Source organism: Anguilla rostrata, chromosome 2 (assembly GCF_018555375.3).
Source record: "Anguilla rostrata isolate EN2019 chromosome 2, ASM1855537v3, whole genome shotgun sequence".
Lineage (NCBI taxonomy): Eukaryota > Metazoa > Chordata > Actinopteri > Anguilliformes > Anguillidae > Anguilla > Anguilla rostrata.
The window spans coordinates 33,016,374-33,027,892 of record NC_057934.1 but is presented as its reverse complement, the minus strand read 5'-3'; the positions used below and the strand labels follow the sequence as shown (position 1 = coordinate 33,027,892).

General features: G+C 43.8%; 1 protein-coding gene across 2 annotated transcripts in view; it reads right to left on the bottom strand.

Annotated features, from left to right (window-relative positions):
* Positions 1-123: 123 nt before the first annotated feature.
* Positions 124-11,519, bottom strand: part of LOC135247818 (leucine-rich repeat-containing protein 3B-like) — a 30,664-nt gene continuing 19,268 nt past the window's right edge. The window contains exons 1-2 of one of the 2 annotated variants that reach the window (XM_064321703.1): positions 7,991-8,903; positions 124-4,471 (exon numbers count right to left, since the gene is read on the bottom strand). In XM_064321703.1, the coding sequence (XP_064177773.1) occupies positions 3,597-4,391 (795 nt within the window). In that variant the 5' untranslated portion in view covers positions 4,392-4,471; positions 7,991-8,903 and the 3' untranslated portion in view covers positions 124-3,596. Of the gene's footprint in view, positions 4,472-7,990; positions 8,904-11,519 lie in introns of those variants that run through there. The other variant, XM_064321704.1, reaches the window with a different exon arrangement.

Below are 11,519 nucleotides of genomic sequence, written 5' to 3'. Positions count from 1 at the left end.
CTGCAAGGCGAGTCGGCCTGAAATTTGAATTAACTGCAGGTAAGCGGAAGGCGAAACTGGGGTTGCCTTACCAGTGAAACCCCTGCATGTGGCAGGAAATGTCAGCGAGAGGGGAGGGGGGGGTTACCATCTATATTTTAGCATTGTGGAACTTCCTACTTGTCACAGATGGTTGTTACGTGAAATTGCTGGTGATTACCTCAATTACCTTAAAGAATACCTTAATGTTTTTGTTTTTTTTAAGCAATTGGTTCTGGCCCCTTTCTGCTTTGTAGATTTAGTCTGTGGAGGACCTAAACTCCAGTCTATGTTACTATTGAAATGTGCAATTTTTTTATTTTGTTGCAGCCATTTATAAAGGAGATGGTTTCAGAACTGTGACACCATTTATACAAAGAAATGACTAAACCAGAAATTAATTATACTGCCATGCATAAATCACAGACTGAGAGCTTGTACTGTAGTTCACAAAAACCTTGAATCTTTTCTGTATAGCAGGAAACTGCAATTATTTAGCATTTATTTGGTGTGGAAGGCATAGAAGTGACAGACTTTGTCTTGGTGACCTCTTAAAACGAATACAAGTGAGAAAGAAGGGGAAGAGTCACTATCGGGAATCCTAGAGAAAATGGCGGTGGCGACAACAGAGGCCTTAAACCATGTGCACTCATAGCTTGAAGAATGGGCTAGAAGTCCTAAATTTTGCCGGCAGGTTGTCACATTGAGCACAGATGTTCCTGTGTGGCTCACTGGCGAAAAAAGGAGTCAGAATTCTGTCAAATGCAGTTCATACTCTATTTAAAGGGCACCTTGGGATGTTTCTGTAAAGAAGTGCCAGTTTTATCAGCTGGAGCCCGATGAAAATAGTCAATATCAGTGATAAAGAAATAGAACCCAAGGATTATCCTTCCCTCCCTACATGGCTGCCTGTTCCTCTCTTGGCCTGAAACCAAAGGTGTTTAAATGCTTAGATTCTCTCCACAGAAATACATCATAAGGAATTCATTAATAATGTCAAACATCACACAGGCACACACACACAGCCTACTTTCATCACATTATCTTTGTTGAAATGCCAATAGGATGCATCCTGAAGGGCCGGGGCCTGCCAATTCATTTCCTGCTTCGGTGCTGCTTCGGTAATGAAAATTAATATTTAGTTTTAATGTGTGTAGGTTTGGATTCGCACTGTATCGCCTTTGCATAAATTTTCCGTCGATCTTTCCACAATCTGGACCTCAGCTGTGCGCGTTGCGAGAGAGCCGGTCACGCCGAGAGACATCCGGTGGAGCCGACAGCTACTCCTCTGCGCTGTCACCCTGTAAGGCCAGCTGTTACCTGATCAAGGGCGAGCGGCACTCGGCGAGCTTGACAGGGCGCTAGAGGACCTGAGTCGTATTTCAGAGACAATATTACTTACACGCGCTGCGAGCGCGGAGCATCACGAGCCGCAGGAGGCCGCAGGCTCCGCCGCATGAAAACAGGTTGGGGGAGCACTAATGAAAATGGAGTTTCCTCTTCCCTGGGGCAAGTCATTTTCAACAGCACGGTTTATTTTTAGCGCGGTAGATGAACATGCAAGCTTTCGTCCGTTGGAGTTCGGTGTCCTCTGGGAACACCCTCACCAGACGGCTCAACTCACAGGTGGCCTCTGAGCAGGGCCGTGGGGACAGAGGCTTTCTAAGAGAGGAAAAAAAAAACCCAAAAAAAAACATAGCATCTGCAAACAGGTAATCCCAGAGCGTGTTTCTGGTTTCGGTGTTACAGTGGAGCAAAGGGCTGCTCCCAGACAACTGTCAAGGGACCTCATCTGTCAGGTGCAAACCCTCACTTGAAATTACTGGGACATCACAGTACCACATCACGCAACGCTGCCACATTTCACCCTGTGACTAATTATGTGAGTGCGTGTATCAGTGCAAAGGTTCACCCAGTAAATTTTTTCTTACACATGTATAAGTCTATACGACGAACAGATCAATAATGATGCAACACTGGTTTCTGGGCTCGAGCTCCCAGTGGACTCTCAGTTACAAGGGTGAAATGATACCAATGGCAAAGAGGAATGACCCTTAACTTCAGTATCCTGTGCCAAGGTCTTGCTGATCCTTATCTGTGTTGACTTTCATAGTTTAACTGAGTAGGTCATACTCGTTCTAGTCACATTCTGTGGGCACAGTGAGAAAAACAGGCCTAATTGAGCTGGGAGTGGTTTCCTGTTCAGAAGTCTCGTTCTAGCCCAAGCACTTAGAACAAATCTGGCCCAAGACTGTGCTGAAAGGGTTTTCTGTCCACAGGAATGGGTGAGAGCATTATATATTTAATAGCAGTCTGGTGTCACAAACAGAGCCGGCAGTAAAAACCCACTGGCATGGTCTAATGTCCCAAACAGCTCTGCGCAAGCATATCTGAGACACAAGCGAGAATTTATCTCAGTTATGCCTGGGAAACAAGACCCACAGAGAGGGAAAGCTATGCCTACTCAAAAGCTATATTCACTACAACCTGTACCTAAAGCTCTAAAGCTGATGTATGGTTTTGCAAAAAACAAAATGCCTGTCAGAGCACCCAAAAATATTTGGTGTCAGTGGGGTGCATTGAAATATACGGCTTTTAACGTGTTCTTAGCATGTTCTGTGGCACACACCTGAGGACACTGATGTTGGAAATGTTATTAAGGAACAGGACTTTTCAATTCAAATATTTGAAATATGTGAGGGGAGGTGTTATTTAGGAAATCACTAGATGCTCTATTCTCTGCGTATTTTCTGAAGCCAGACATATTTTCTATTTCTATTCATTTATTATCTAGTCTAGTCATAATTTCTATTCAGGCAGGTCAAAATGTTCTGATCCACACGTGCAGTGCGCACTGCATTCGACACACTTTGGCTTCCTCAAAACAATAGTCCACTTACTTTAACTGTATGGCCAGTTCAAACAATTTACAAATACAGAACAGATTTTTTTTTTTAGGAAAATGTATTGGGAATGCTTACATTAAAAGTGGCAAAAACAAAAAATTTAAATGAGCCAAAAAAAAAACAATTGCAAAGACAAGCTGTAGAACATGTTAGTGTCGTAACAACTCATTTTCTTAAAATACTGCTCGGACATGTTTTGTGAAAACATGTTTAGACAAAGGGGATTACTGACACTACCAACGCAATTACATCAGCCTTCTTTTCTCCTGTGGATGACATCTTATTGCTGTTTGATGTGACTAAGGAAACTGCAACTGTCTTCCAACAGTTTCTTTAACAGAGGGCACATTTTGTTTTAAAAGAAAATGCCTTTGGTTAAGATTTTCAAGGACTTGACTTTCGTTCCGCAAACGCATGCAGCAGGCAACTCACTCGGCTAACACAGGCAATTGGTAGATTACTTAGGAATTAATTATTAATCTGAATTAGACAGCCCAAGACTCTCTCAAAGCAAGTCCTCCAGCAACCATATCTCCCAAATTGCACAGGAGAAAAATGACATTTGGCGAAAGCTGTCCCTAGCTGCTGCGGTTGAGTCCAGGCCTAGAACCCCGGTGGCAGCCTAAACCACCAGGTGCCCTGACCTTGGGCCTCATCCAAGGTCCCTTGGCCTCACACTACAGTGCTTATGGTGGAAGACTCCTCTGACTTCCCCTGCTTGCTGGGCAGGGACTTGAGGTACTCCAGGTGGCGGCGGGCGTCCTCCTGGTTGTGCCGCACGTAGTAGACCAGGTAGGAGATGACCATGGTGAACCAGCCGAACATGGTCACCAGCATGGCCACGTCGGTGGTCTTCTTCAGCACCGCGCACAGGTCCAGGTCCTTGGTCAGCAGGAAGGGGGTGCCCTGGGCTCCGGCGTCCTCGGGGTCGGCCGTCTGGCACACGATGCCGGCCAGCGAGGCGGTCTCCAGGCTCATGCGGGGCATCACGTTCTGCAGGTTGCAGTCGCAGTGCCAGGGGTTGTGGGTGAGGTTGGCCCGCGCGCGAACGCCCACGAACGCGTCCGGGTTGAGGGTCATGAGTTTGTTGGAGGAGAGGTCCAGGAACTGCAGGGAGCCGGCCAGACCCTTGAAGGCCTCCGGCTCCAGCTGCGCCAGCTCGTTGTGCGAGAGGTCCAGCTCCCTGAGCTGGCGCAGCTGCAGGAAGGCGTTGGCGGGGACTGTGGTCAGGAGGTTGAAGTCCAAGTAGAGGCGGCGGGTGTCGTTAGGGATGTCCTGGGGGATCTCCGTCAGCCGCAGGTTGCTGCAGCGCACGGTCTTGCCCCCGGCCTCGCTCTGCGAGCAGTAGCAGCTCTTGGAGCAGCTGGTGGCTGCGTGGTGGAAACAGAAGGTCATCAGCACCAGGCTGTGCAGTAGCAGACACATGACCACCGAGTGGCGCAGTAACCAGTCTGCCAGCATTGGCATTGTGGGATGCAGGCATACTCCTGGGAGGACTGAGCCCCCAACCACAGAACACAGGATAAATTCCCCTTCAGCTGGTCAGCCTAGAGAAATGGAGAATGGGGGGTTGGGGGAGAGAGGGAGAACAACTCACTTATTGGCATGGTGCAAATTACATCCTAGAAATAGCTGCAATTCTTCCTCATCCCTGTGACTGATAGCAAAAGCACCCAAGAGCCAGAGCGTGTTATTTTGTGCACAGATGGAGACTAGCTGGTCTAATTGCTCTGAAGAGGCAGAGGGGATCTATCTGTCTTGTTACAGCAAAGCCTGCAGTCGATGCTGGATTTGCACAGCTGTACAGTAGGGATAAAGGACATGTAACCAAATAGGCAATAACAGCCAGACATTCTCCCTTCATACATTACAACTGACATCTTCGCAGTGCTCCCCTTTTTCAGCTCTGTGCTTCTTAGAATTAACTAACCATGGTTCGATTCAGCATGACAGGCGACCCGCACAATATGTTCGGTCACAAACACTACAACAGAGAGAATACTGCCTGTCTCATAACCTTGGACATATTTTTTATCGCCTTTCTCCTTACCCTTCATCCTATAGGCTGCAAGTCAATTTTGTTACCTTTTATGCTTTCACCTTGCTTAAGGAACTCTGTTGAGCGTGGAGTCTAGGGAATAATGTTTCCATTTGGACATTTAATCCAACCACAATGGTGAAGAATCTGTAAACCACTCACTCAGAAACCAGGTCATTTTGTCCGCAGTGCAATTAACACTCAGCAACAACTTGTTTGGGTTCACTGTAATTTACACTTTTTATTTTGCATGTAAGCCTCTAAAAATAGATGCCTTCCCATCTGAACACAGTTCATTAATATCTGAGCAGCACACAACAACCAGTTATCCTGTTACTAATCCCCTAAAGAAAACTTCTCAAGGTAATGCAGAGCTAATGTTGATTGGCTTATCCCAATACGATGACAATGTACAGAACAAAACTGAAACTCTTTCAGCGAAGCAAAGATGTTTCATTTGGCGTCCTTTGATTCAGCTCCATTCCACAGAGTCTCCGTTGCCTCACATTTGTGAAAAAGCACACGGCTAAAACTAACTTTTTCAGTTTTGAAAAATGGCTCCAGACCAGGTGATATCCACTTACCAAGATTAAAAACGAAATCGATCTCTAAGTACCTTTTAGTATCACATAATGGTGGGAGTCTTCCATGAAAGGTTTCTAATAAGACTCATTGTGATTCAAAATTTGAAGACAAGCCAGGGAACAAAGGCCCCTAATAAGAGAGAATGGGTTCAAAACGAATACTCAGAGCAGACTTTGTGACGACAATATCAGTGGGCCCTGCGGTACACGTGGAGATGAGCTGAGATATTTATCTGGAATTTTTCATTACAACCCAAAAAAAAGCCCATTATTTTCATTATTTCAACTTACTGGGGGAAGGGGACCGGGATGTTGGATGGGATAAGAAGGGATTCATGGATACTGAGCAACTGTACATGTTAATAAGTGCCCCCTGAGCAAAATCACGTCCTTTCGACGTACAGTATGTGGAATGTTGCCGTGTTGTCTGTGGGACATCTCCCGAGTAGCCAGAATGAAAGTTCATAAAATATTGCACCCAAGCGTTGCCTCCGAATGCCCCTATGCCTCACTCTTTTTTGTAATTTCGGGTGAGTTAGAAGACATCGTTTAACAGTATTTTTGTGGTCTTGGTCAAGGTCGACACACACACACCATCTAATGTGGATGTCCACCGGACGTTGACAGGAGGGCCAAGAACGACAAACCCATTTCGCCTGCTCTTCCGTAGGACATAGCTAGTTGTTGCTCGCTCAATGGGTAGTAACATGGTGGCTCTCTTCTCTAACGCATGAGCCCCCTGCCCTAACATTTCACTGACAGAGAGTGAAGCAGAAGGAAGCGGAGTGTGTGCAGGGAAGGGAAACGAAAGGCGAACACAGGAAGTGACAGAGAGAAGGGACGATCCGATGAAAAAGGCAAAGAAAGTGGCTGTTTATTTTCATGTGGTACAAGAAAATGAGACAACATTGAGATGGAAAGAGGTCAGCAAAGGGGATCACAAAGATGGAGGGCAGTGAGACAGAGAGGGAGAAACTCAATGGAAAAAGGAGGACGGTGTAACATGGGTAATGAGGGGAAGTGGAAGGAGTCTGGAGGAGGAGAGGGGAAAGGTAATCGCAAAGATGAGAAAACAGGAAAGCATCAAGGAGGAGCGATACTGAGAGGCTGTTGATCTAGGGTCATTTTGTCTGTTTGCTCCAAGGCCATTATCCACCCACAACCAAGGGCTTCTCTAGTGCTTTCTAATGATGCTACTTTTTAGTCTATATTTCTGTTGCCCTAACAACCTCTGTCAGCTCCAGCTTTTAATGAATGTATTTATTAATGTGGAACTGGTCCACTTGGAACATGATTATATAACTCAATCAAATAAACATTATGGCCGCATATGAAAAACAAGCTATAACATGGCAATTTATGCCCGTTTTTATGTTTATTCAAGAAAAGTAAAAACTAAATGACGAATAATGACCGTACCATTGCAGTGCCAATGTAATGCATAAATGGGGATGGTGGGGATTCAATCTCTCCGGCGTTGCTGAGGCCTTTTCCCCAGGCAACGGTTTAGTCTTAACTTAATCTTTAGCCTTTAGTGCCCTGCAGAATCCACGGTATTGATCCCCTGTCCAGTGTGACTTGTGCTGCTGCATTATGGTTTGGATGAAGGGGATTCAGTACAGCCTCCCATTCTGTCGCACGCACCACTTAAATTACAGCGGTAACCCTCATTAAAATGCACTTATGTTGAAAGGTAATTCTGGCTATGAGATTGTGAAACCTATTGTCCCCAATTATTCCTATCATTACACAACATAAAACCAAATGTCAATTTGAATGTACCTTGTTCTGTTTTATTTTTAACTAAAAGTTTGTCCCTGCTGCCTATTGCTGTAGTTCGTAATTTAGCGGGCATAGGCCTGTGCTCACAGAAACGACTCCCAAAGATTGATAGCTTGACAGCTTCTCGTTTACCGAGGGCTCCCTCTTTAAGATCAACAACTAATTCCTCACCGACTGATTAGAAGTGTACATCAGTCAATCATTCCGACGTAATCTAATGCACGCATATTCCGCCAAATAACCGCTGACCTTGGTCCCTTCACCTCAAAGGACAGTAAAATATGTTTAATTTACTGTTTTCATTTGGTTGAGCGATTCGATTTAAAGACAGTGATGGGGCAGCAGATCATAAATTAACATGAGCTTCTTCGATCCGTGTTCTTCATTGAAATTCACAATCAATTTTAATCACTATTCACTTTGCAAATTATTAATATTCATCCATGCAGGTTTAATTATGAGAATATCACCTCGGAATAGTGACAATTATTGTGATTATTGTAATAATTAAGGCAGCTGTCACAATTTAGTGCTATAGCTATAGCCTATGTCACTGGTAGTATCGAGGCTATACATAGATTTTTTTTAAATCTGCAATATTAACGAAAACATTTTATGGCATACATTTTCTTAAATACACTGAGGTTTGTGTTTCTCCTTACCGGTAGCAATGATAGCTTGCAGCTTATCTTTCCAGAATTTCTGACCAGAGCAACAGGCTCTCACGGCCCGGGGTCCTTTTTTCTTCCAGCAAAACCACTTGCAAATAGGAATAGCCTTCCTGGTATAAATTTTCTCAAGAGAACATAAGCACAGCATCCATATTCATACTAAGTTTGTCGTTCAACTATGGCACATTACAGGCTAAACACCGCTCCCATTCCCAGCTCCCAACAGATAGCGCAGCGTGCGCTTTGGGTTGGGTTGGTGGCAACCGACGGATCACTTCGTAGCAGGATGCTGCTGTCAAAAAGAGTTTTCGCTCCTTTACATACGTTATTATCAGGTAAGTTAAGTGAATATATTCAGAGAGAACATCGTAATGCGGAAAAAGATGAAGTCTGACAGTAAAAAGAAGTTGACCCGATTTAACAAAAGAAAGTTCATCCTTGCTTCGTGCGTCTTCCCAGCCTCTCTGCTCAGGTTCAGTTTCTCGCCTATATGTTCTTGCTTTCCATTCCTTTCTGTGTTGGTATAGAGTCGCTTGTGAAACGACCAATCCTTATTATTTTACCTTCTTGAAACTGTTCCGAGGAATCGGGGGAAGCAGAAATTGGTATTTTCACACAGTCTTTCCCCGTCGCACTACGCATTCCGCTCACTTCTCCAAAAGCTTCGCGAATGCAATAGGCTACAGTGGGGTTGGAAATGCACCCATCGCCGCTCAGCAGTGCTTCTAGTTTCCACGCAACCGGCAAACTAGGCAACACACCGGGAGCAGTCGGAAATAGCCAGGAACGGAATACAAACACAGCGCACAGCCCTGCCAGTTATGACAAACATCCTGTAAAAAAAGGCGCAAGACCTGTTATTTCTGTTCCGTTAGGTTACGTAGCCTAAGGTGGGAGACTCAAAGGGAAACACGTTCCTATATTTTTAACAAACCAAATTCAACTATTTGGAGAAAATTCTGCAGCCGTGCCACACGTTGCCAGTAGAGTAATAATTATTGGCATAGCTACGTAGTAAAATGTTCTGTGATAAGTCAGTTCACAGTGCATTTTACTCTGATAGAGTACATTTAAAACATATTCGACTAATATAAACGAATGTAGGCAGTTACCACTGACCATTTTTATGTGTGCCCTAAGGATTTCACGATCTCTTATAGATTTTTGTAATGCAGTGCATGATTAAAGATAGTGTTTTGCTTTAAACTCAATTATCCCTCATTCTGACGGATAATTATTGAGTCAGTGCTGACAACATCCAAACTGTGTGGCTCTGCTTTCTTTAATGAAGGTGGCCATGACTTGAAACATGAAAGCTTTTCTAATTCTTCTGAGTGAGATTAATCCCAGTGTACACCAGACTTCCGTGACGAAACAGAATATATGTGAAGTTCAAACTGTGTTTTGTGAATTTATATTCTGAATTGACATTAGTGTTCTCTCTGGGCTGCACATTAATATAGGCTAGTTGTACAATGCAAAGTGAATACATCAGTAGCACCAAAACACATATTTTAATAATATAGATATTGTATGAACGGATGTTTTGTAACTTGTGTTAAAATGAACTACAAGAGATTCCTTGGGTTGAGTTCTGTAAGTAGAATGAGGGGACATAGATGGAGATTAGCAGAAGCTTTTTTTTTATTTTTTATACCATGCAGATAATAGTCAATGAATGGAATAGCCTGCCAGGTCATGTAGGAGAGGCAGAAACTCTGGGGGTACAGTGGGGGGGACCAGGCTTGATACAGTGTTATATACTATGAGGCCAGTAGGTAATCAGAGCACTAGGTATAACTTAGTTTGGAAAATGGCGAAAAAAGGCATTGTTGGGCTGAATGGCCTGTTCACGTTATTATGTTATGTTATGTTACTATGTTTTGTTATGTATCAAGAACATAACAGGTAAAATTAACCTGGATATTAGCATTAGACACTGAAAAAGTAAAGGGGGGCGACATAGCTCAGGAGGTAAGACCGATTGTCTAGCAGTCGGAGGGTTGCCAGTTCAAACCCCGTCCTGGCCATGTCGAAGTGTCCTTGAGCAAGACACCTAACTCCTAACTGCTCTGGTGAACAAGAGGCATCAATTGTAAAGCGCTTTGGATAAAAGCGCTATATAAATGCAGTCCATTTACCATTTACTAAAGGCTATTTCTATTTAATTGTCTCAATGCAGTCAGATGTTGGTGTGATCCTACATCCTTTTGGCATTCAAGCAGGCCGTTTAGCCAAAATGACCTCGTTGACAGTTATGTAATTGTGGCCACTGTGGCCAGCCCCATTAATCGGTCTCTACCGGGTTTGTGGAAAGGACTGCAATTTTATGACCTTCAGTGCGCCAGCCCGTCACGTGCACATGACCTAATGTTCCAGGCTTCTCTTCCTTCCAGCCCATGATTTTAAAGATCTATAGCACAGTGGCCTCTACCTTAAGCCTAACCACGAGCTATGGTTTGTGTCCTACGAAGGTGCCTTGATGATAGCATATATTCAAGGATACACAGTCAGGTTCCATCTAGTATTACCAAAGGCATTGAGGTTGTTTTGGGTTCCCCCATTTACTGTAACCGCTCTCTGACAGTGCTATTGTGAATACCTGGCTAACAGTTGTAGAGGATACAGTAGTAGCTATGCAAATGGTTAACGATGATAGTCAATGATGATACACACACACGCACACACACAACACAACACATACAGTATGTATGTGTGTATTTATATATAGGTGATAAAAATGGATTGGAACTTGCTGCACATTTGCTCGAGGGTTTTGAGACAACTAGGTAGTTATGAAGCTAAGTTCTTCGTTGGGAGCCAATGGTTAGCTAGCTGATATTTTTTTAAGTTAAATGAATTTAGTGTACAACAAATAGCTTGGTATCCAGTATGTTGTGAACCACCTAGTTGATACATTGATAAAATTGGTTTGTGTACACAAACTCACACCTGATTCAAAGAGCAGGCGGGTTGTCTGCTTAATTTCACACGATAAGAAAGATGGGGAAAGGGGGACAAAAGGGGAAGCTGACGGATTGTTTTAGAGGTTAAAAAATAATTTCTCAGCTTTAATGCCACTCTGTGAACTTGACATATTGTGTATTGTTACGGCTGGCTCGCCTGGCCGCAACAAACAAAGTCCGGATGGATCAAAAACACGACACAGAAACTGATCTAAAAACAAACCCAGACATTTATTAATCTAAATAACAAACAAAAACACACAAAGTTCACAAAACCAAAGCTCTCCACACAAATCACAAACCCCAAAATAAAACTCTCCCCTGCCTCATACTACTGGGCTTATATTGGGCCACAGGCAGGTGGAAGCAATCAGGCAATTAAGTAATTAAGCAACTACCTCCACCTGCACTACCCAGGCAAGCAGAGGCAGGGGACGTAACATGTATGTATTGAAAAAATCATTTTTAAAACGTGTTTAACAACACATTGAATATTTGTTGAATATTATGTATTGGAGAGATTATGTCTTGCAGAGCTCATAATTTGACAGCCA